This window comes from Schistocerca nitens, chromosome 10 (assembly GCF_023898315.1).
Source record: "Schistocerca nitens isolate TAMUIC-IGC-003100 chromosome 10, iqSchNite1.1, whole genome shotgun sequence".
In the NCBI taxonomy this organism is placed as follows: Eukaryota; Metazoa; Arthropoda; class Insecta; order Orthoptera; family Acrididae; genus Schistocerca; species Schistocerca nitens.
The window spans coordinates 33,198,782-33,225,332 of NC_064623.1; the positions used below are offsets into that span (position 1 = coordinate 33,198,782).

At 43.7% G+C, this 26,551-nt stretch overlaps 1 protein-coding gene and 1 long non-coding RNA gene across 2 annotated transcripts in view; both read left to right on the forward strand.

Annotated features, from left to right (window-relative positions):
- The window catches only part of LOC126210580 (uncharacterized), a 90,660-nt gene extending 73,722 nt beyond the window's left edge, over positions 1-16,938 (forward strand). The window contains exon 3 of the long non-coding RNA XR_007540708.1: positions 16,708-16,938. This is a non-coding gene — a long non-coding RNA (uncharacterized LOC126210580). The remainder of the gene's footprint in view (positions 1-16,707) is intronic.
- A 73-nt stretch (positions 16,939-17,011) lies between these two features.
- Positions 17,012-26,551, forward strand: part of LOC126209830 (hyaluronan mediated motility receptor-like) — a 68,725-nt gene continuing 59,185 nt past the window's right edge. The window contains exon 1 of the mRNA XM_049938961.1: positions 17,012-17,969. Coding sequence (XP_049794918.1) covers positions 17,089-17,969 — 881 coding nt within the window. The 5' untranslated portion in view covers positions 17,012-17,088. The remainder of the gene's footprint in view (positions 17,970-26,551) is intronic.

A 26,551-nucleotide genomic window follows, 5' to 3' on the forward strand; every position in this document is an offset into this window, starting at 1 on the left:
GGCTGGAAAGGAAAGGAAAGGAAAGGAAAGGAAAGGAAAAAAGGAATACTTTCGCAAAGACTTTTTACGTATCTCCAGCCAACAAATATCTGAGTCTTCATCTGCCATCCGCAAAGGCTCCAAGAAATCAAACACAGCCAAATGGTCGTCTATTTTGCTGATTTGGAGATCCTATTAAACGGTGTCGCTGCATTATAGCCTCACCTGGACAACATCCTTGTCGACGGTGTGCACCGCCAAATGTTTTTCCGACCTGGAATCCGCAGACTGACCGAGGAAGAAAGCTGGTCCCTCTGTAGGTCTCGTGGAGCAGGATCCTCCGGCCTGTGCACCCTGCAGCAGTGTTTTTGAAGGCCGGCACTTAGCAGCCACCGAGGTGACCCCCTTCGTTTTTTCCCTTCTCCTCTTTCCTGGTCGTGGCTCTCCTCCCGTGGTACATGCGTGCCCTTACATCCAACCGGGAGGAATTACGGCTGGTCTTGGAATCGCAGTATCCATTTGTTTTCTGCATCCGGGAAACAGAATTGCATCCTCACTACCACTTTGACTTTTTGCATTTTTCTCTGGTCCGTTTTGACCTTCCCTCCCGAGGACAGCATTCCCTGTCCTGGGGAAGTCGTGCTGCTCTTCTGGGATGATGTTCATAGTCGTACCATCTTGCTGAACATCCGACTGCAAGCTGTTGCAGTCCACATTTTCTTTCCTCACTTCACCTTTTCCCTTTGTACCATCTACATCACTCTGTCATTCGTTGTCACCAGGGCAGGCTTTCTCCAGCTTATTGGGCAACTCCCACACCCATTTTGGGTGCTTGGTGACTTTAATGCACAACATCCCCTTTGGGGCTCTCAGAGAACCTGTCGGGCAGATGCCCTCTTGGCTGACCTCAGTCAGTTCAATCTCATCTGCCTTAACACTGGAACACCCACATTCTTATCTGACTCCACGCACACCTAGTCCCATTTGGACCTCTTTTTTTCTGCACTGTCCAGCTTCCCCATTTTCTCTAGTGATCTATTCTCTCTGACATGTACTTGTGTGACCATTTCCCTTGTGCTATCAGTTTGCTGACTCCTACCCCAACTGCGTGCAAACCCAAATGGCAGCTTTCTAAGGGTGACTGGAGGCTTTACTCCTCGCTGGCGACATTCGGGGAACAGCTTTTCCCCAGTTTTGAAGACCAAGTAGAATACCTTACCAATGTTATGGTTACTGCTGCAGAGTATTCCCTTTCTTGTACTTCATCTCTGTTGTGCCTTGTTCTGGTCCCTTAGTGGACTGAGGCATACTGCAAAGCAGTTCGTGTGCGGAGAAGTGCTCTCTGTGCTTTTATCAGTCATCCTACGATTGTGAACTGCATTCGTCATAAACAGTTGTCTGTGCAGTGTTGTTGCATTCTTTAGGATAGCAAAAAAGCTAATTGGATTTCATTTACTAGTTCTTTTAGTACTTCCAATCTGTCTTCCATTGTGGCAAACCTCGGACAGCTCTCTGTGACCAAGGTCTGTTCCCCAATTTCTGGCCTGACCATAGCAGATGTTGTCATAGTGGGCCCTATTGCTATGTCCAACACCTTGGGTTGCTGTTACGCAGAGATTTCGAGCTCCACAAACTATCACCCTGGTTTCCTCCTTTGGAAATGAGTAGAGGAGGCTCGGGCGATACCCTTTCTTCTCAGAATCGAGAGCGCTACAATGTTCACATTCAGATGTTGTAGAACCTTTCTCTTGTGAGCAAGCACTTTCTCCTGGTGTGAAGCCACTGTCATACCCATACCTAAGCCTGGTGAGGACAAACACCTTCCTTCTAGCTACTTCCCCATTTCTCTCACCAGCTGTGTTTGCAAGGTGATGGAACATAAGACGCCCAGCTGGTGTTGTGGCTCGAGTCACATGATCTACTAACCACTGCCCAACATGGATTCAGAGTGTACCGTTCTGCAGTTGAGCTTTTCATAACTTTCTCAATCCATGTCACGAATGGTTTTCTGTAGAAATACCAGACTGTGGCCATGTTTTTTGATTTAGAGAAAGCCTGTGACAACTGCTGGAGGACTGGTATCCTTTGTACACTCTACACACGTTGCTTCAGAGGCGGCCTGCCCCGTTTTCTTCAGGGATTTTTAAGAGAGTTTAAGGTAGATGTAAGTTCTCCTCATCGCACACCTTTATCCAGGAAAATGTTGTGCCTCAGGTTTCCGTCCTGAGCATCATCCACTTTGCTATCGCCATTAACCCTATCAAGACCTGTCACCTGTATCCGGTTCCCTTTTTATTCACAATTTTGTGATTTATTGCTGTTTTCCACTCACTTGTCTCCTTGAGTGGCATCTTCAGCAGTGTCTCGATAGTCTTTATTCGTGGAGCATCAACAGTGGCTTTCACTTTTCCACTGACAAAATTGTTTCTATGCTCATGCTTAATAGGAAACTTTCTTGGTCCTCTATACATGGTCCGTCAATGTCCTGTGTATCCTGAGCAGTACTTCCTGGGGAGTGGATTGGACCACCGTGCTCCATTTTTTACTGGTATGAAGGAGAAAATGCTTGCCCACAAGAGAGAGGTTCTATAAAATCTGAATATGAACATTGTTTGTCCCTGTGGCTGAAGATCATGAGGAAGCGAGAGCATGATCTAGGTCCCATAGCACCATAGAAAGTTCCATTCATCGCACTTCACCTTTACCTTACAAGACAATGGGTGTTTTGTTTGTGCATCTGCATGTTTCTCCATCTTACACAATCTAAATACAATCCACCATTGTGGCATCTGTTTGGCCACTGGCGCCTTGTCCACTAGTACAGTTGAGAGTCTGTATGCAGAAGCTGTCAAATACAACTGTCATACTGACTGGACTTTCTCGTCAGCAATTACGCATGCCATTTGTCTGCCATGCCTGGCCACCCATCCTCTTGTTGTTGTTGTGGTCTTCAGTCCTGAAACTGGTTTGATGCAGCTCTCCATGCTACTCTATCCTGTGCAAGCTTCTTCATCTCCCAGTACCTACTGCAACCTACATCATTCTGTATCTGCTTAGTGTATTCATCTCTTGGTCTCCCTCTACGATTTTTACCCTCCACGCTGCCCTCCAATGCTAAATTTGTGATCCCTTGATGCCTCAAAACATGTCCTACCAACCGATCCCTTCTTCTAGTCAAGTTGTGCCACAAACTTCTCTTCTCCCCAATCCTATTCAATACCTCCTCATTAGTTACGTGATCTACCCACCTTATCTTCAGCATTCTTCTGTAGCATCACATCTCGAAAGATTCTATTCTCTTCTTGTCCAAACTGGTTATCGTCCATGTTTCACTTCCATACATGGCTACACTCCATACAAATACTTTCAGAAACGACTTCCTGACACTTAAATCTATACTCGATGTTAACAAATTTCTCTTCTTCAGAAACGATTTCCTTGCCATTGCCAGTCTACATTTTATATCCTCTCTACTTCGACCATCATCAGTTATTTTACTCCCTAAATAGCAAAACTCCTTTACTACTTTAAGTGTCTCATTTCCTAATCTAATTCCCTCAGCATCACCCGACTTAATTTGACTACATTCCATTATCTTCGTTTTGCTTTTGTTGATGTTCATCTTATATCCTCCTTTCAAGACACTGTCCATTCCGTTCAACTGCTCTTCCAAGTCCTTTGCTGTCTCTGACAGAATTACAATGTCATCGGTGAACCTCAAAGTTTTTACTTCTTCTCCATGTATTTTAATACCTACTCCGAATTTTTCTTTTGTTTCCTTTACTGCTTGCTCAATATACAGATTGAATAACATCGGGGAGAGGCTACAACCCTGTCTCACTCCTTTCCCAACCACTGCTTCCCTTTCATGCCCCTTGACTCTTATAACTGCCATCTGGTTTCTGTACAAATTGTAAATAGCCTTTCGCTCCCGGTATTTTACCCCTGCAACCTTCAGAATTTGAAAGAGAGTGTTCCAGTTAACGTTGTCAAAAGCTTTCTCTAAGTCTACAAATGCTAGAAACGTAGGTTTGCCTTTTCTTAATCTTTCTTCTAAGATAAGTCGTAAGGTTAGTATTGCCTCACGTGTTCCAACATTTCTACAGAATCCAAACTGATCTTCCCCGAGGTCCGCTTCTACCAGTTTTTCCATTCGTCTGTAAAGAATTCGCGTTAGTATTTTGCAGCTGTGATTTATTAAACTGATAGTTCAGTAATTTTCACATCTGTCAACACCTGCTTTCTTTGGGATTGGAATTATTATATTCTTCTTGAAGTCTGTGGGTATTTCGCCTGTCTCATACATCTTGCTCACCAGATGATAGTTTTGTCATGACTGGCTCTCCCAAGGCCATCAGTAGTTCTAATGGAATGTTGTCTACTCCCGGGGCCTTGTTTCGACTCAGGTCTTTCAGTGCTCTGTCAAACTCTTCACGCAGTATCTTATCTCCCATTTCATCTTCATCTACATCCTCTTCCATTTCCATAATACTGTCCTCAAGTACATCGCCCTTGTATAAACCCTCTATATACTCCTTCCACCTTTCTGCCTTCCCTTCTTTGCTTAGAACTGGGTTGCCATCTGAGCTCTTGATATTCATACAAGTGGTTCTCTTCTCTCCAAAGGTCTCTTTAATTTTCCTGTAGGCAGTATCTATCTTACCCCTAGTGAGACAAGCCTCTACATCCTTACATTTGTCCTCTAGCCATCCCTGCTTAGCCATTTTGCACTTCCTGTCGATCTCATTTTTGAGACGTTTGTATTCCTTTTTGCCTGCTTCATTTACTGCATTTTTATATTTTCTCCTTTCATCAATTAAATTCAATATTTCTTCTGTTACCCAAGGATTTCTATTAGCCCCTTTTTACCTACTTGATCCTCTGCTGCTATCACTAATTCATCCCTCAGAGCTACCCATTCTTCTTCTACTGTATTTCTTTCCCCCATTCCTGTCAATTGTTCCCTTATGCTCTCCCTGAAACTCTCTACAACCTCTGGTTCTTTCAGTTTATCCAGGTCCCATCTCCTTAAATTCCCACCTTTTTGCAGTTTCTTCAGTTTCAATCTGCAGTTCATAACCAATAGATTGTGGTCAGAATCCACATCTGCCCCTGGAAATGTCTTACAATTTAAAACCTGGTTCCTAAATCTCTGTCTTACCATTATATAATCTATCTGATACCTTTTACTATCTCCAGGATTCTTCCAGGTATACAACCTTCTTTTATGATTCTTGAACCTAGTATTAGCTATGATTAAGTTATGCTCTGTGCAAAATTCTACAAGGCGGCTTCCTCTTTCATTTCTTCCCCCCCAATCCATATTCACCTACTATGTTTCCTTCTCTTCCTTTTCCTACTGACGAATTCCAGTCACCCATGACTATTAAATTTTCGTCTCCCTTCACTACCTGAATAATTTCTTTTATCTCGTCATACATTTCATCAATTTCTTCATCATCCGCAGAGCTAGTTGGCATATAAACTTGTACTACTGTAGTAGGCATGGGCTTTGTGTCTATCTTGGCCACAATAATGCGTTCACTATGCTGTTTGTAGTAGCTAACCCGCACTCCTATTTTTTTATTCATTATTAAACCTACTCCTGCATTACCCCTATTTGATTTTGTATTTATAACCCTGTAATTACCTGACGAAAAGTCTTGTTCCTCCTGCCACCGAACTTCACTAATTCCCACTATATCTAACTTTAACCTATCCATTTCCCTTTTTAAATTTTCTAACCTACCTGCCCGATTAAGGGATCTGACATTCCACGCTCCGATCCGTAGAACGCCAGTTTTCTTTCTCCTGATAACAACGTCCTCTTGAGTAGTCCCCGCCCGGAGATCCGAATGGGGGACTATTATACCTCTGGAATATTTTACCCAAGAGGACGCCATCATCATTTAATCATACAGTAAAGCTGCATGTCCTCGGGAAAATTTACGGCTGTAGTTTCCCCTTGCTTTCAGCCGTTCGCAGTACCAGCACAGCAAGGCCGTTTTGGTTAATGTTACAAGGCCAGATCAGTCAATCGTCCAGACTGTTGCCCCTGCAACTACTGAAAAGCCTGCTGCCCCTCTTCAGGAACCACATGTTTGTCTGGCCTCTCAACAGATACCCCTCCGTTGTGGTTGCACCTACGGTACGGCCATCTGTATCACTGAGGCACGCAAGCCTCCCCACCAACGGCAAGGTCCATGGTTCATGGGGAGGCCACCCATCCTATGAGTCCTTTAACTCCCAGGAGGGGGTGTGCCCCTCTTCTCTGTTACCTCCTGGAATTTGCTTTTGGCTATTGATTTTGGCAGCAGAACTGTACACTATGTGCCACTTTCCCAATGGGCGTGAACCCTTGACAACATTCTCTTTGTGCGGCGGCCCTTGTTCACCTTGGACTTCATTTGCTTTCTAAGGACACTACTCCAGACTCACTGTATCGCCATAACTTTCTCAGAACTTCGCGATAGTACCTTTGTGTACACTGATGTCAGGCTTTTCAATTGTGTCATTGTCATCTGTCTCTCTCACTGCCCTTTGTAGCCTCTGTGAGCTGTATACCAGCCATCCCTTAGTGCAATGGGTCCAGGAAAGCTTTCACTTGCTCACTCTTGATGGAGCGACTGTGATGTTAGTGTGGGTCCCTGGTCACAGTGATCTGACTGGAAACGAGGCTGCTGATGCTGCTGCTGTCCTAGTACCTCGGCCTGCTACTTCTTCCATTCCCTCCGATATTCTCTATGTTGCTGTCTGTCAGCAGATGTCACCGTGGCATCACCAGTGGTCTTCCCTTCATGGGAACCAGCTCCAAGGAATTAAACCTCTCTCAGCATCTTCTCTGACTTCATCTTGGGCCATTCACCACGAGGTCATTTTAGCTAGATTGCATATTGGGTGCTGTCTTTGTAGCCATCACAATTTGTTAAGTGCTGATCCCCCACTGCTTGTGATCATTGTCATCAACCATTGATGGTTCACCATTTTGTAACAGAATGCAATTTTTCTAACCACTTATGTTCTAATTTATGTTTGCTGTCTGAGTTATGAGCCATTTTAGCGAACAACACATGGGCTGTCGACCACATTTTACTTTTTATCCATGATAGCAATATGGCGAAGGACATTTAATCTTTAGTTCAGACTTTAGTTTTTCTGCAGCTTATTTTATGGACGTTTTTCCAAGAGAAAGCCCCTGGTTTTAGCTGTCTTTCCTTCCGTCAATTGGGCTTCTTGTGTAGTTGCTCTAACTCCTTTTTCGTTTTCGTGTTTTACAGTTCTGACATGGGCTCATATAACCTTAGTTTTTTTTTCACACTATAAAAAAATACTAAAGAAGCAGAAACTACCAAATAACAGCCATAAAACAAAGTGTAGTGCTATAGATAGGGATACTGGATGAAACTTGTTTGGCTATCAAGATAGTAATGCCTGATGCCTTCAATAACTACTGTTGCAGAATGTTGTCATATGATCTTTCGCAAAACCCAAAGTAATTGTGGTTGTACATAAAGGTTGTTAGTGGCACTAAAGTTATTGTCCAGTCCCTAGCTAATGAAATGGGAACTGAAATTGGGAGTAGAAAAGCTAAATCTGAAATGCTTAACTCCATTCAAATGTTCTTATAAAAAGGACGACAGAGGAGAATTGCCCCAATTTAGTCCTTGTGCCACTGAAAAGGTGAATGAAATATATATTAGTGCCAGTAGTGTTGAGAAACAGCTGGATCATTAAAACTGAATAAAGCTCCAGGACCCGATGAAATTCCTCTGATTCTGTATTGAATTTGTGGCTGAGTTAGCTCCTCTTGTAACTATATTCCATCGCAGGTCTCTTGAACAAAAAACCATGCCCAGTAATTGGAAAGAAGCTTGGTAACACCCATCTACAAGATGGGTGGTAGAAGTGCTCCTCAGAACTAGGATTCCAGTATCTTTGACATTAATTTGTTGTAGAACTTAGAACATACTGTCTGTTCAAACATAATGAGGTATCTTAAACAGAACGACTTCTTCCATACCAACCAGCATTGATTCAGAAAATATTGATCATGTGAAACCCAGCTTGCATTTTTCTCTTGTGACATCCTGAAAGTTTTGGTTGGATCAAGGCAGTCGGGTAGATGTAGCACTTCTTGGTTTCTGAAAAGCATTTGACTCAGTACCACACCTATGCTTATTGTCAAAAGTACAATCAGATGAAGTATCAAGTGTAATTTGTGACTGGACTGAGAACGTTTTGGTAAGAAGGACACAGCATATTATCTTGCATGCAGAGTCATCGTCAGATGTAGAAGTAACTTCAGTTGTGTCCCAGGGAAATGTGTTGGGACACTTGCTGTTCATGCTGTATATTAATGGCCCAAATGAAACTTTCACTGTACAACAGAGTGTGCGCTGATATGAAACTTCCTGGAAGATTAAAACTGTGTACCGGACCGAGACTTGAACTCGGGACCTGTGGCTCTTGCAGGCAAGTGCTCTACCACCTGAGCTACACAAGCATGACTCACGACCCGTCCTCACAGCTTTACTTCTGCCAGTACCTCATCCCCTACATTCCAAACTTCACTGAAGTTCTTCTGCAGACCTTGTTTATATGGTAGAGCTCTTGCCCACGAAAGGCAAAGTTCCAGACTTAGAGTCTCGGTCCAGAACACAATTTTAATCTGCCAGTAAATTTTTATTAATGACCTTGCAGCCAATAATAATAGCCACTTCAGGGTTTTACAGGTGATGCAGTTATCTATAATGAAATGCTGTCTGAAAGAAGCTGCATAAATGTTTAGTACGATCTTGATAAGATTTCAAAGTGGTGCAAAGATTGCCAACTTACTTTAAAAGTTCAGAAATGTAAAATTGAGCACTTCACAAAAGGAAAAAATGCATAGTCTCCTATAATATCAATGAGTCACTGTAGAAATCGACCAGCTCATGCAAATATCTGGGTTAACACTTTGTATGGATATGAAATGGAATGATCAAATAGGCTCAGTAATGGGTAAAGCAGGTGATAGTCTTCAAAGGAGATTGCTTACAAACCACTCATGCGACCAGTTCTAGAATATTGCTCAAGTGTCTGGGGGCCATATGAGATAGGACTAACAGGGAATATTGAATGTATACAGAGAAGAGCAGCATGAATTTTCACTGGTTTGTTTGATTGGTGGGAAAAGTCTCTGAGATACTGAAGGAACTGAACTGGCAGATTCTTGCAGATAGACATAAATTATCCTGGGGAAGTCTCTTAACAAAGTTTCAAGAACCGACATTAAATTATGGCTCTATGAATATACATAATCTCCTGTGTATCGCTCATATAATGAGTGTGAGGATAAGATTAGAATAAGTACTGTACACACACACACACACACACACACACACACACACACACACACACACACAGGCATTCAATCAATAGTTCTTCCTGTGTTACATCTGTGAATGAAATCCTAATAACCAGTACGATGTGATGTACACTCTGACAGGCACTTCTCAGTGGTTTGCAAGATGTAGATGTAGAACATGTCCATCTCACAGACATCTTGCAATTGTGAGACAGCAGTTTATTGGTGCAGCTCTGGAGTTTTTGTTAAAAAGGGGAAATGAAATTTTTGACACTGTGATGGCATTTCAAACAGTTGGTATTCCTGTTTCCAAATGCAGCAATCCCATTGGGAAATAGTATCTTGAGAAATATACTCAGAAGTATGCTCGCAGTGAGGATACTTGGAGAAACTAACTTCAGCCACTGTGGAAAGAAAACGTGCTGCATCAGATGAATAGTGGCTGATGACCTAGAGTATTTTCCTCTGGACGAAAGCACTGACAGGTAGAACAGGTATCTACTGAATATTTTAGTGAGACCTCTGAATGGAGAAAAACTAATGTTTATGGACTTGATAACTTGCTTTCTTCTGAAAACATGCAATGGGCCCATGTTTAGGTTGTGCATGTTTTGCTATGTGACCTGATGGAGCAAAATATGATCGGTTCAGCCAGAGCATATAGATCCAGCTTCTTGCATGTTTCTTGTTTTTTTTTTTCCAGTTTAAAGTGCATGTTCTGTAACTGAAATTTCATGACGTGAAATTTGCACCCTACTCATAATTTTGAAACATTAAAAGAGAAATATTCCTATGTGAAGAAATTTGTATCTTCCATTTAGAAAATTATGAAAATTACTGTCAGTATACAAAAATACATTCAGATTTCAGAATTTTTTTCCCCACCTACCCCACCATCACTAGATGGGGTACTTGGTTGAAAGTCACAATGTTTGTTTGTTATTTTCGGATTCTGTGGAGATTAATAGATGTTTTGTCACATGGCTCATCAGCTGTAAGGAAAGCTAAACAGCTATCAGGTACACAAGAATTTCTGGACAGTTCTACTGCTGGAAGGTGCCATCACCACTGAGGAAGACATAAAGCATGAAGGGATGCAGATGGTCTATAGTAATGTTCACATAGTAAACCGCCGTTGGGTTGCCTTAGATTTCTGCTACAGCTCCCATCGACACTCAGACAAATGACCTTCATATCATGCTGATCACACTGTAATACTTCCTCCACTGGCCTGCAGCCATAGTACAGTGCATGTTTTGAGCAGCCGTTGTGTTGGATGACTGAATATCTGGACACTACCATTGATCTAATGTAATAAGAAATGGGATTTATCTGACTAGGGGACATGCTGCCATTGATCTAACATCCAACCTTGATGATCCCAAGTGCACTGCAGTCATAATTGAAGATGTTGTTGAATTGACAAGGGAACAAGTAGAGGCTGTGGAGCCTCATGTTCAACAATGTGTTCTGATCAATGTGAGCTCCAAATGTGTGTGTCTGCACAAGTTCTGTCACCAGATCTACCACAGTTTGCTGCTTGGCTTGCTTTACAGAGCTGACAAGCCTCCAACTGCACATATTGTGTGATGAAATGCGGTAATCCAACACCTTGTCATCTACCACGAATTCACTGTTCTTAAACCACCTTCCACAGATGCTCAAGACAGTAGGATATGAACAGCTGATGATCTTTGCATTTTCAGAGAAGCTTGTTCCCAGCAGTCAGGCCATAACAGTCTGGCCTCTGAAATAACAATATTATGGAAAGGACAGATTGCTACTCACCTTACAGAAGAGATGTTGGGTCGCAGACAGGCACAATGGAAAGACTGGTAAACATTTAAGCTCTCAACCAAAAGGCCTTATTTCAAAGTGGAAAACACACACATTCACATAAGTGGCCAGACTTCCAGTCCAGCCAGAGACAGTGCTTTTGTGCGCGTGTGCGTGTGGGCTGGTAGTCCAGCCACTTTGAACAGTGGTTGTGTGTGTGTGTGTGTGTGTGTGTGTGTGTGTGTGTGTGTTTTGGTTGTGGTTGTGTGTGTGTGTATTTCTACTTTGGAACAAATTCTTTTGGCCAAAAGTTTAAATTTAAATGTATAGCAGTCTTTCTATTGTGCCTGTTTTAGCAATATATCCTTTTTGTAATAAATTGCTTTTGTTGTTGGGTGCAATGTGATATTTGATGATAAATAAGAATTTTTGCAGTAAGGATGACATGTTAAAATATTTTTGTTTCCTCAATGACTGGTTTTGACAGTCTAGCTGTCATCTTTGGGTCTTCTGGAAATAAGTCATATCATTTTTGAAGCCAGGATTGCATGTTGAAACATCTTTGCTTCCTCAGTGGCTGTTTTTGACAGTCTGTCGTCTTCAGATCTTCTGGAAACAACAGTAATATTATTTCCAGGTGATATGAAGATATCGGCTAGGCTCTGTCAGAAGTGATCATTGAGGAAATAAAAATATTTCAACATGCAATTTTGGCTGCAAAAATTCTTATTTATGATCTTTTCGCAATATTGTTGTCACTCCATCCCTGACTTTGTTTTTTGATTTTGCCATATGTGAATTGCTTATGCCAGTGGATTTCCCTCTTTGCAGACCATATCATTACTAGCATGATTCTCCGTATGTTCTCCTCTTACATGCTTTCCTTACCATGCCATGTACCTGCAGTGTCATCAGGCAGCATTCAGTCTCATTGCGGGCAGTAATCATAATGTTTTGGCTCATCAGTGTATCTGTGATAGATAAATAGATAGTAATGGCATGAGGCCGCACCCTATGGATGCAATTGATGTGAAAACTTACAAATGTTGAGTTGGCCTGGCACCCAAAAGCCCAAAGGAATTTTGCTTGCTGGCCGGAGTGGCTGAACAGTTCTAGGCGCTACAGTCTGGACCCGCGTGACTGCTGCGGTCGCAGGTTCGAATCCTGCCTCGGGCATGTATGTGTGTGATGTCCTTAGGTTAGTTAGGTTTGAGTAGTTCTAACTTCTAGGGGACTGATGACCTGAGAAGTTAAGTCCCATAGTGCTCAGAGCCATTTGAACCATTTTTTTGAATTTTTGTTTCACCATTGCTTGCGGAATAGAATTTTGTCTTGCATGGATTTCTTGTACACAGATATGAAAAGTCAAGATTTTTTTGTCTTGGTTTTCTTTTGCGAATGGTTGCGTACACACAGTGTTACGACCTAAGATTACACATATTTTAGATGTTCAGTAAATATTGCGCCAGTTGTGAGGGCAGGGACAATATATGTGACCGTATTGTATTGTAGTAGTATATGGAAGTCTGGGAAATTGTAGAGGTTAGTATGCCCTGTTAGGATAAGAAATTTGGTGCCCTTCTAGAGTGCTGGTAATAGTTATTGCAGAGGTTTTATATTGCAGAACAACAGCAGTAAACTGTCATAAAAATTGACATGGTGAAGATTTGGCGCCTGTGAACTGTATGATGTAATTGGTGTAATCTGCTTCACTGGTGATCAAATGAAACTTAAAGACAGTTACAAAGTGGAATATTTCACTTTTTACTACTTCGTCAAATAATGATACTCAAGGAAAACGGAGGCTGTTATGTGACATATAATGTTAATAAAATACAGCAGGAACCAGAGACAATTTGAATTTTATAACAATTCTGAAACAAATTTTTGTTTTTATTTGGATTATTTATTGTTTAGATACAGGTTTTTAATGTTGAGAAAGATGGAGTAATAATTTTCTAAATAGTTGTGCTCTACTTATACTCATTATGAATCTGCAGATTTTCAGTGTTTTCTGAGAGTAGTAGAACATGCTACAATGTATAATGCTTAGAAAACAAATGTTGTTATATTCTCTTTTACTAAAACTTACAACTGTGTGTAACTGTTTGTTGAAAGGTATTTGTCATCAAGACTTAAAATATTGAACAATCTTGCATTGGTTATTGACTCTGAATCATTTGTTAATAAATTTCTTATACTGTGTTGTTAAATTGTATTGAAATATAAAAAGTTTATTTCTTTCTGTAACTACACACTGCATTTTTGTGACATATTACTTTTGCAAAACTTTCATCACATAATGTTTAAGTCACTATAAATGAAATAATATCAAGAAATTTCAGCAACTTATTTATATGGTTTCCTGAAATTACTTCAGACTCTTTAAATGGTTACTTTGAAAAGGACACAACCAATTTTCTTCTCACGTCATTTTCCAGTATGTGGTTTTGCTACATCCCTAATGATGAAATTGTCGATGGGATGGTAAACCCTAATCTTTCATCCTGTTAGCTATCTTTTACCACATTAAGCAAAGGTAAATAAGATGGACACAAGAACCATTGTAGCAGGGTGAGCAAGTTTACAAATATAGAAACAGCTGAATCTCTAGTTTCACACTTTTATGTTACTTGCTCTGATGAAAGGACATTCAAAGCAAACAGTTGGTTATTAAAACATTGGCTAGGATCAAAACGCCAGTGCACTACTAGCACTAACATATTGGTAACAATTAGGTCAGAAATTGCAGTTGAGCTTCAGTTGTTAGTGAGAAGCAATCTGAACAAGTGTTTCTTATATTTTAGCCCTTTCCTGGAGGTGTCAAACCACCCAAAATCATTGACAAAATGTTTCACAATCTGGTTTAAATCGAATTGAAAACTAATCTCAACAATTTTCATATTGTGGCTTTTCTAGCTTTCCCGGTGGATACGTTGTAAATAATCTTCTCGGGTTTGCTGCCGGATCACTTTGTGCAAATATTTCCTGAAACTGTCAGACATCTTCAGGTGGTTCAACCTTGCTGGTGGCTAGGTATGAATGACAGTATCTGCACGTTGATGCCCCGTTCCTAGAACACGTGTGTGAAGAATGCACAGGTGCAAAAATCACGCACGTGCAATGATTTGCAGATAGATGGTGCCGTACTCAAATGCCCTCTGCCGAAAATCGCAGAGCGTCTCTCGTCTCTCCTGTGCGTGCACTTGACACTGTGTATATTCACAGTGCAGCTAGACGTTTCTCAGTAAGAAATCGTACTAGACCAATAACGGGTCTGTCATTGAAAAATCTTGATTTTTCACGTCGTGATTTAATAGCAGCCAATGCAGGGTTCCGGGCTGATGTCATTGTAGTGTTCTTGTACTGTGCAGAATGTCTGGCCTGTATATGCTTCCCCACATTGACAAGGAATCTTGTACCCACCACGCTGGTCTTTTTGCCATATTTCGGTGCCATGTCAAGAACCGGAAGAGTCCTCGAAAGATATGGCATTAAGTGGATTTTTCGACCGTCTGCAAAACTGAGAAACCTGTTGGGTTTGGTCAAGGATGATCTTGGCCTGAGGAAATGAGGTGTGTACAAGATTCCTTGTCAGTGTGGAGCAACATATATAGGCCAGACGTGTCGCACGGTACAAGAACACAGCAATGACATCAGCGTCAACAATTTGAGAACACCGTCTGAGTACAGGACATCACATGATTTCTGAAAAAGCAGAAGTTTTATCCCCGGCATCATCTTTCTGGGATTGCGTTATTAAGGAAGCAATACATATGCATACAGCCGGTAATCTCGTCAACAGGGATGCAGGATCTCAACTGACTACAGCCTGGAACCCTCCATTGGCTGCTATTAAATCGAGACTAGTAACGTCTGGCCACACTGTTAGTAAACCCAGCGTACAGTGCACGCATAGGAGAGCCGCTTTGCAATTTTCGGTGGAGGGCATTTAAGTATGGCACCATCTATTTGCAAATCATTGTTGCACATGCACGATTTCTGCACCTGTGAATTCTTCGTGCGCATGTTCTAGAAATGAGGCATCGACGTGCAAATACCGTCAGTCGTCGTACCTAGCCACCGGCAAGCTTGAACCACCTGAAGATGTTCGACAGTTGCTCCAAAGAAATATTGTGGTATTTGCACAGTGTGATCCAGTGGCAAATCCATGAAGAGGATTTTCATGTTATATGGAGTCACAGTAAAATGGAATCTAAATGATAATGCTTTCACCATTTGAATTTTATTTCCTTTATATAATGGAAGTGTTATTTAGATAATCTCAATGACATTTTAAAACATCTTGGCTGTGCTGGTCTTGTGGTGATTCTAGAGACTAGTTTCTTTATAAATAAATCAGCTAATCCCACAACCAATCGGGAAATTTTAAAGATTTCGAAATTACACCTACCTTATTAATCAAAATGAACACTTGTCTCGGTTAGATATTTTCTCAACAGCTTGTCTCGGTGAACTCTAATTTTTGTACAGACATTGGTTTGTTGTCCCATACAAAACAAACAATGTATGTGGTGTTCAAATACAATTTATAACATAATTATTAATTGCAAATTAATATTTTTTTTTTTACCCTTGTGTTCATGGAACTACCCCTTCTGTTGAACTATGTAGTTTCTGTTGAATATTGCAGTCTTTGTGCTTGCTACTTAATTTGTGGATGATTTGAGCATTATAGGATTTCATGGAGCCTTACATTTGTACATGAAACAAGAGTATTAAATTGAGAGTTTTAATAAATTTATCATTTATGTTTGGTTAGGTCAGTAAACCCTTAAACTTTTTAGTGCTGGAGATTCATGCTCCAGAGTAATATGTGTTCCTCTGGTCTGCATCAATACTGTGATTGGATGCTTTTTCTTCTTCATTTTTTGCCAATGTCTGGGTTGGATGCTTTTTCTTTCTTCATTTCTTGCCAATATCTACATACTCTGTGTTGTGAAATATACTTTATAAGAATGGATTTTATTCATTGAGCAGATTTTGGATTGCACGTCAGAACAAACAATAGAGTGTTCCCTGCTATAAGTTTGAGCTACTGTCTGTCTTCTCTCTTCCCCAAGAAGCAACGGGGCACTCACAGTATCGTAATGCCTTGATGAGGGTTCGCTTCACTAAATATTAAGAAATATGTCTGTTCACAGAATCCTTGCCTAATCTTCCAAATTTGAAGTCTTCCATGATGCAAGAAGTGTCACATATTTCAACACCCAACCTTTGCAGTGCAGTTAGTTTAAAGCAATGGTCTGTGAGTAGAATTACTGATGGTACAGTTTATTAACATCTTGTGGGAATATTGTTTGTAATTTATCAACAAGACAATGTCAGAAATATTATAGTGAGAAATATGATGGAAATCATCTGACTCACTTGGATGACACCATGCAATACTAATACATTAAGACTCTATAGACACTCAGCTGATCATCTATGTACATATCACATAATATTATTTCTGCTTCAAGCTTTCACTGTTACTATATTTTATTCGTATTATTCAGAATGATTTGTGTTTGGACATGAAATAAATCACAGCTGGTATTTTAGTGCAGGCATTTATTCTAAACTGAATTCTTTATTTTCAGCCACAACCGCCAAGGAAACTAAGAGAGAATTCCCAGAGATCCAGGTCCCAAAGCACTGGTTTGCAGCATGCTGGTAAAAAGGACAGTGTGACAGATACAGAATACATTGACACACAGTCAGATGATGGCTGCTTCAACTGTGATGCCAAAAGGAGATTGCGATTTGATAGCATGGACAGATCCTTGACCAGTGAAAAAATTGAGGAATTGTCAAGAGAATTGAAAGAATGGTGTCTGTCAGTAGTTGCAATTTCTCAATTGGAAATTGACAAAAAGAATTTAAGCAGTAGTCAAAATGAAACGACTAAAGAGTTATCCAAAACTAAATTTTCCCTACAGATAAGTCAAGATAAATGTGTTTTGAATAATGAGCTTGAACTGATGAAAGAAACATTGCAACCCAAAAAGATAAAATATCAGGAACTCAAGAATTCACATGATGAAGAGTACAGGATGCTGGAAGAATCCCACAGGAGACTTAATGAAACATTCAATTATCTTAAACAGCGTTCAAAAAAATTGCAACGTGACTGGGAATCTCAATTGTTGGAAGAGCAAGCTATAAATTCTGACTTATCATCAAAGGTTGCACAAAAACAGCAGATGATACTTATGTTACAGGGTGAACTTTCATCATTGGAAGTTGAGTTTGAGGACTGCAAAGCAGAACGTGATAAAATGGTCAGTGAGCATAACATAGAAAAGGCTGCATTGCTGTGTGAATATAGCAAAAATATTGAAAAGCTTGAAAAACAGATAGAACAGATAGAAAGCAGGCATTCTGTAGAAAAGCTTGCTCTTGAGGAACAGCTTAGAAACTTGGAGACAGATTGCACAGAATATAAGATGGCAAAAACTAGTTTTGAAGCTGTGCTGAGTGCCAAGGAAATGGAAGTCTCAGAGTTGATTGCAGAGTGTGAAATCCAGAAAGCAGAGTATGCTGACATGAAACTGAAACATGATAAAGATTTTAAGATCTTATTAGAGCGATTAGAAACTGCATCACAAGAGCAAGATGCAAACATTCAAGAACTCCAGATGCGATTGCAGGCAAGTGAAAAAGAACTCTTACAAACCCAAAGTTCTTTGGAGCAGCAGGAAAAGTCCTACAAAGAACGCATATCCGAGCTAGAGGATGCACTGAAAAAGAAACTTGAAGCAGAAACAAAAAATAAGATTGATAAATGTAAACTTGCTGAGCTTGAAAACACTGCGGTGGAATTGAGATTGAAGTTGACGACTGCAGAGGACCAATTTAACAGGTATTTTTGAGACTTTTTCTTGTTTTTCCTTCACTGCAGACATTAAAGTTGTTGTTCTGTGCAAAAAAATTCTTGGTCCTCATACCTGGACTACTGAATTTCAGAGGAAAGAAAGGGGAGTATGTAAGCAAAATTTGATACTCTTGCCAAATAAGGTTGCTGACAGGATCTAGGTTGGCAGTTACTGTTGCTATGTTAGACAGTCTAAATTTTTACATCTTAGGTTTGCTGTTATGTTTTTAAAAAAGCCAGCAACACTTTGTGGTTTCTTCATATTTGGTTGCCATCACTGACAGTGTTTTTTATTATTAACTGCCACTTACCCAGTTTGTTCAGTATGAGCACCAGAAGGGTCAATGAGATGCTCTATTCTTAAAACAACATAATCAACGGTCCAACAATGTAGCAAAAGGCAGATCGCTACTTACTGTACAGAAGACTTGTTAAGTTGTAGACAGTCACAATTAAGACAATTACATAAAAATTTTGGCCACAGCCTTCATCAGCAAAAGAGAAACACACACCATTCATACATATAAGCAAGCACGTCTCATGCCACAACTGACAACTCCAGCATGTCGGGCCAGAATGCATGGTGTGTGTTTCTCTTTTGCTGATGAAGGCTGTGGCTGGAAGTTTTGTATAAGTTACTTTTAATTATGTCTGTCTGTAACTTAACATGCCTTCTTTGCAGTAAGTAGCAATCTGTCATTTTCTGCATTGTTAATATTTCTACATGGAGTTTCCATTGTTTGTAATAAACAGTTGCTCGCAACAGTTCTGGTAGAATCTGAGCAATGTGTTCCTGTATACTTTCCTTCAGATCAGGTAGAGATTGAATGTTCCCTGGTAAATGCATTCTTTGTTACTTACCTGGAGTGAAATGTCACGAAAATGCAGATCAGGTTACCTTGCAACAATGCAACCAGATAACCTCACATTTGTGGAAGGTTATATTAAGCAGATCTTTCACTGTTCAGGTGACATGAGGTGTTGCCCTATCTTTCATGAAACTGGTGGTTTCCACACAGTTGCACTGTTCCAAAGCAGTAATCATATGCTGTACAGTGAGGTCTTGATAATGTGCAGATGTCACGGTACACCTGATAGGCGCTATGGGTGTATTATCTCAAGGAAGAATGGACCAAGAATAAAGGTGCTTATGAATCCACACTACAGTCACATACTGCAAGTGTAGTGGCTCTTTGTGCGCAACAAGCAGTTTAACAGTACCACAAATTTGGCACTTCTGTGTACTTATTGCAGCCTGTTGTGTAAAATGTGCTTCGTCAGTCCATAAAATGTTGCTTGGCCGCATGTAATTAACGTCAGCCTGTACCAGAAAGCAAACAGGAAGTTCAGAATGTGCTGCAGCTCATGGGATTTCAGTTTCTGCACTGTCTGGATCTTGTACAGGTACCAGTGTAAGATAGATCATAAACCTGCCTGTACTATTGACCATGGGATGGACAATTCTCGTGACACAGTGCAATCACTAGTACTCCTCAGGTCACATCCCCCCAGGGGCTCAGCATTCATTTGCTGAGTACGGGCTTGGCGACCCCGGGGTCCTGAGCTGGGGACTGGTCAGCGCCGCCAGTCTCCTGTCACCGTAAATCCCGGACATGCTTCAGTGACCACCGCATGGCGCGGCGGTGGAATGTTGTGTGCTGCGGGGAATGGTAATCTTGGCTTGACCGCCTGGATTGCGAGAAAGGACAACCTCTATAAAAACCCCTCAATCTTCCGGTGTGCTCCGCGCCTATGAGATGCATGGCTGTTGGGGTGGAACAGTCGCAAGCGGGCAACCTCTGGGGCACCTGCCGCACCCCAGTTGTATAAGGCTTACTCAGGCACGCGGGGCTCTGTCTGAGCGGACCTTTAGTTCCCTAGCTGCTCGTGGGACGCACATGGCAACCACGTATTTCCCTTCACGAACTTCGCAATCAGTCAAGCGCATGAGGGAGGCTAGTCCTCCAGATATGCAGATAGAAAAGAGTAACAGGGCTCATGGAGTCATCAATGAGAATGTTTTCATCGTGATTAAGAGGAAGGAGGGCTCATTTGAAAAAGTGTCTCCTTTCTACATACATAAAGGTTTAGAAGGACTCGCAGGTACACTGAAATCTATCAAACGCCTGAGGAATGGTACCCTGTTAATTGAGACTACTAGGGCAAAGCAAGTGGAGCTGCTTCGAAAGTCAACTAAGTTAGGCGAGTATGATATTACTGTCAAGTTGCACAATTCCCTCAACTCCAGTAAAGGCGTTGTCACCTGAAGTGATTTAATGGATATCGATGTCGACGAGCTGAAGCAAGAATGGGCCACACAGGGGATTGTCGACGTGGAACAAAGGACACGTAGGAATAATGGAGTTGTTGAGAAATCTGCCACCTTCATTGTGACTTTAAATTCGCCTGTCTTACCTGAATACGTTCTGGCTGGTTTCCTCCGACTTAGGGTTCGGCCTTATATACCTAACCCTATGCGCTGTTTCAAATGTCAGCGATTTGGCCATACAACAATGAGTTGTGGGGGTGAACCAACCTGCGGTATATGTGGCAAGGCAGCTCATGAAGCTGGGACCAACTGCACATCTCCAGCGCTGTGTATCAACTGCTCTGGGAGCCATCCCGTCTGGAGCAGAGACTGCCCCGTCTTTGCGGAAGAACGACAAATTCAGGAGATCAAGGTGACAGAGGCTACCTTATGTGGAAGCCAAAAAAAGAGTATAGGGCTACAAAATCCCCTGTCTTTGCCACATCCTATGCCTCCTTGGTGCACAACCGTGCGTCGCAAGTCGACGCTTCTACGCAGACAATGTCCAGCGTCGCAGTCTCTTCCACCAATACCTGTACCTGCGTTTGTACCTGCCAGAGCACTCCCACTAACGATATAGCTACTCAGGCTGCTCCACCTGCACCAACCGCTATTGCTGAGAAAGCTCCAGTGAAGCCTTCGAAGGCCCTCCAGAAACAGAGTGCCTCTCCACTTCCCCCATCCCCGACTTCCACAAAGAAAACGGGACCAGGGAAAGGGGCACGGCGTTTGACGTCAAACCTGCCGAAGGCGCCATCGGATGTCGTCATGGCATCCCTGACTGATGAGGAGGAAATCGTCATGGATTTTGATACCTCTTCCCCAGAACCTGGCAGCCCCTCTGCTGCCACTCGCTCTACAAGTGCCTCACCAGCGCGGCGCAAGGACAGGGGCAAATCTAAACCGAAACGCTGAAATGGCTCCCATACTTCAGTGGAATCTGAATGGAGTCAGACCTCGCTTTGCAGAATTGCGGCTGTTAGTACAGGCAAACCCCTTTTGCATCTCTTTGCAAGAGACACATTTTAAGGAGACTGATACGCCTGTACTTCCAGGATATCGCGTGTACAGGAAAGACGACCTGACTGGTACTAGGGCTCAGGGTGGGGTGGCCGTGTTCATTAAGGACACGTTCCACTCCTCACCTGTGACCTTAACCACAACGCTACAAGCGGTTGCAGCTCGGATCCTGGCCCAGGTTGATGTCACAGTGTGCTCCCTGTATCTACCACCCGCTGAGCACATTGACAGTGAAGCCCTCGCACGGCTCATTGATCAGCTCCCCCGACCCTTTCTCATTTTAGGAGACTTTAATGCTCATAATGCATTATGGGGTTCCAACAAAACCTGCCCATGATTGAGCAGTTGATCCGGACTTCCGACATCATACTGCTGAACACAGGTCATGCCACGCATTTTAGCACCGCTTCAGGTTCGTCTTCTGCCATAGACCTCTCTATTTGTTTGCCTGTGCTTGCGGACATTGCTCAGTGGGTCGTAGACGACGACCTTCATGGCAGCGACCATTATCCCATCTGGATCCATCTGCCAGTTGAAATGGGTCGTGTCGCACAGCCGCCGAAATGGTTGTTCCGGAAGGGAAACTGGACGCTCTACCGGCAGTTGGCTGTTTTTGAACGGTGTGAAGGCGTCCAGGATTGGGTGGATCACATTACGGCGGTGATGCACCATGCCGCTGATGTATCCATACCAAAGTCAAAGGGAACACCTGTGAGGCAGCCTGTCCCTTGGTGGAATGACGACTGTCGTACCGCCATCAGAGACAGGCGGGCGGCTTTGAGAAGATTCCGTCGGTGCCCCACTGCTGCGCATCTGACAACTTTCCGAATAGCACGGGCGCGGGCGAGAAAAATCGGCGAGAGTAAACGGAGGTCTTGGCGTGAGTTCCTGAACTCCATCAATAGGTCCACATCTTCAAGCAGAGTATGGGAAGCCATTAGGAGGATCTCAAGGCGGTACTCTCGACCGCCACTAGCAGCTATACGTGAGCGGGGGTGTCTCCTAACATCTCCAAGAGACATCGCCCGGGCGTTGGCAGAATCTTTTCAAACTATTACAGCCGATTCTAGCCAGGACCCAGAATTTCTGCGCTATCGGGGTACACAGGAGAGGGCTGGTTTTGATTTCCGTTCAAAGAACGCTGAGGAATACAACCAGCCTTTCTCTTTGTGGGAGTTGGACTTTGCACTGTCCGTACCTGGTCCAGACCTGATATCGTATAGTATGCTGCAGCAGTTGTATCTGCGGTCAAAGAAAGTCCTCCTTCAACTTTTTAATGAAATTTGGAAGACAGGTGACTTTCCTAGTTCGTGGAAAGAATAGATTTTAATTCCCCTTTTAAAACCAGGGAAGGATCGGACCGAACCCAGTAGCTACCGTAGCATTAGTCTCACGAGCTGCGTTGGAAAGACATTTGAGCGTATGGTCAATAGGCGCCTTGTGTGGGTTCTCGAATCCAGATCCTTACTTACCCGCTGCCAGTGTGGGTTCAGGAGTTATCATTCCACCCTAGATAACCTGATCCTACTCAAAACAGCGATACAAGATGCTTTCCTACGTAAGCAACACCTTATCGGGGTTTTCTTCGACCTGGAGAAGGCGTACGATACTACCTGGAGGCATACCATTTTGCGGCAGCTTTATGAGTGGGTTTTCCGTGGGCGTTTACCCACACTCATCAGATCCTTTCTGTCGGACAGGTATTTTAAGTACAAGGTTGGGAATGTCCTGTCTGACCGTTTTAAGCAGGAGAACGGTGTCCCTCAAGGAAGTGTCCTCAGTGTGACAGCTTTCGCGATTGCCATCAATAGTATTGCGTCCGCAGTACGACGGCCCGGGCAGTGCTCCTTGTTTGTGGACGATTTCTCCATTTTCTGTGAGTCTTCCTCCCTCACAGCTGCTACACGCCAATTACAGCTGACACTTGTGCGATTGGAGGAATGGTCTAAGACCATGGGCTTTAAATTCTCTTTGGAGAAGACTGTTTGTGTAGATTTTAACCGTTCCCGTTCTCTTTTTAATCTCCCTGTTTTAAAACTAGGAGACACTGTTCTCCCCTTTATGGAAAAAGTAAAATATCTCGGGCTTATTTTTGATCAGAAGCTCACATGGTTGCCACATTTAAAGGACCTAAAAGTCCGCTGTTTAAAGGCTTTAAACGTCCTTAAATGCGTCAGTCATAGATCCTGGGGCGCTGACAGGGCACGTCTGCTCCAACTTTATAAGGCCTCTGTGCGACCTCGACTGGAATACGTATGTCAAGCTTATGGCTCTGCAAGACCTTCCTACCTCAAAATGTTGGATGTGATTCACCATGAGGGTATTAGGCTTTCAACGGGAGCTTATCGCACGAGTACAGTTGCTAGTCTGTGTGTCGAGGCGGGAGAGCCTCCGCTGTCCATTCGGCGTCTTCTCCTCGTGGTACGGCACGCGTACAGGGCCCAGTCCACTCCTCTTTCATTGGCGTCCAACACTTTTTCCCAGCCGGCACCCCCTAGGGGGTCCACACCTCTTTTGTGGATACGTGCGTGGCGAGCACGGGGCCCCGAGCCATAGCAGCCTTCTTTCTCTCCCGGGCTGCATTTCCTTTCCCCTCCATGCTCCTTTCCCCTCGCCCTCTCCTCTCCCTCTATTGGTGTCCTTGCTTATGTTGGCCCCCGCTATCCTCCTGGTTCTGTTGGTTTTACACTCCGGCTTTGTTGCGTAATTATCTCCTCCTTTTGGCATTCCTTGGTCCCCCTCTGGGGTTTGACCTCCATTCCAAAATTTCTCTTCCGTAGTGTGAGCCATTTGGGGAAGAGCACCTTACCTAGTGTCTCCGACGTGCGCCCTCCTAGTACATTCCACCTTTTCTTTCACGTCGTTGTCTGATGCTAGAGTGCATAGCCAGCACGGTAGCCAGCCCGTGTGGTGGGGTCGCTATGTACCCATTTGGTTGAGCCCCCTGAGCACACAGGGATCACACTTCTGATACCTGAGCTGTGACCTCCTCATGCATGCCTTGGAGTGGTTGCTCGTCATCCTGGAGCATCGGAACTCCCGGCAATGGCCGCCGTGCCAGACGGCCCTTGCTGTGGCTGGGTGGCGCCCGTGAGGAGAGCCCCTGATCGGAGTGGGTGGTATCAGGGCGGACGCTATGCAGATGAAACGCATACGGGTCCAAAACTCGGGCCGTTCTTCTGCAGCCGTCTCTCTGCGTGGTACTGATACCTCAAGTGCTGCTTCTCTTGCCCCTTCGGCCTTCCCTTCCATGGCTACCCCCTGGGAAGAGGGTCAGGCCCGTCGTCTAGGGGCAAAACCTTTCCCCCGTTATCTAATTTGCACCAGGACTGATAGAGATACTTTCACCAGTGTCTAACCTTTATTCTTTGTAGAACACATTGAAGACAAGTTCGGCGAAGTGGACTCCCTGAGCAAGATGCGGTCGGGTTCGTTGCTGATTAAAACTACTTCAGCTGCCCAATCTGCGGCCCTTCGTGCCTGTACCCATCTTGGCACAATTCCTGTGTCCATTACCCCTCACCAGTCTCTAAATATGGTACAAGGTGTGATTTTTCACAGGGACCTCATCCTTCAAACTGATGAGGAACTTCGGGACAATCTCGGACGGCGGGGTGTTCACTTCGTTCGGAGTGTTCAGAAGGGTCCTAAGGATAATCGTATTGATACTGGTGCCTTTATCCTGGCCTTTGAAGGGGATACCCTTCCTGAGAAAGTTAAGATTATGGTCTATCGCTGTGATGTGAAGCCGTACATCCCACCTCCTATGCGGTGTTTTAAATGCTTGTGTTTTGGCCACATGTCTTCTCGCTGTTCCCAGGACCCTCTCTGTGGTGACTGTGGACGTCCACTCCATGAGGGGAGTCCCTGTGTTCCCCCTCCTGTATGTGTAAATTATCATGGTAGTCATTCTCCACGTTCACCAGATTGCCCAGTATATAAGAAAGAAAAAAAAGATACAAGAGTATAAGTCCCTCGATCGTTTAAGCTACACAGAGGCCAGTAAGAAATATGCACGACTGCACCCTGTGTCCATGACATGTAGTTATGCCTTGGTTACATCTTCACCCCTTCCTCCCCCTTCCTTACCCCCATCCCGGACCCCACTCCTCCCCCCCTCCCCTGCAGCTCCCACACCTTCTCCTCTGGGCGCTGCTCCCCCTCCCCAGCCGGAGAAGTGTCCCACTCCTTCGGCGTCTGCCGGTCAAGGGCGCCTCTCCCGGGATGCCCCTTCCCGGCACCTTCCAGGTCAAAGGTCTGCTGCCGCACGGCGACCGCGAGAGCCGCGGTCTGTCGGCCCCCAGGTCGCCCGGTCTCTTTCTGTTCCTGATCTTGCTGCAGCTGGCTCCTTTATGCCACACAGCCCTGCTCGATCTCAGCCTGAAAAGAAGAAGAAACATAAGTCCCGGGACAAAGAGCCTCTGGTGTCACCGGAGGTCCCTTCCCCGACTTGACAACCGGATTCTGACCTGTCGTTCATGGATGTCACCCCCTCCTTGTCGGTGACGGGTGGGGACCCGGCAGTATGACTGGATTTAGCGTGTTCAGCCCACATTTAAACCATCGTTCTGTGGTTCTCCAATGGAATTGTAATGGCTACTATCGTCACCTTCCAGAATTGAAATCCCTTCTTTCGTCCTACTCTGTAGCTTGTGTGGTTCTCCAGGAATCTCATTTTACTGATGTTCACTCACCGACCCTCCGTGGGTTCTGTGTTTTCTGTCGCAATCGGGTCGGACCCTTGCGGGCTTCTGGTGGCGTTTGTACGTTGGTCCGTACCGACATTGCTAGCACGTGGATTCCTCTCCAAACTACATTGGAAGCGGTTGCTGTTAGGGTCCACTTAGACTCTGCAGTCACAGTTTGCAATATTTATCTCCCTCCTGACAGGGCTCTTACACCTGCTGCCTTAACCACCCTTCTTCAGCAACTTCCTCCTCCCTTCCTCCTCCTTGGGGAATTTAATGCTCATCATCCTTTGTGGGGCAGTGCCTTTCCATCTCGACGAGGTCTTCTTATAGACCAATTTATTGCAGACCACGACCTGTGCCTTCTTAATTATGGCTCCCCTACTCATTTCAGTGCCGGTCATGGTACCTTTTCTGCCATTGATCTTTCTCTTTCTTCTCCCTCTCTCCTCCCTTCATTACACTGGTCGCCACACGACGACCTTTGTGATAGTGACCATTTCCCGTTGATTATCACGCTCCCTTCCCGCTCCCCGATGGACAGGTTACCTCGT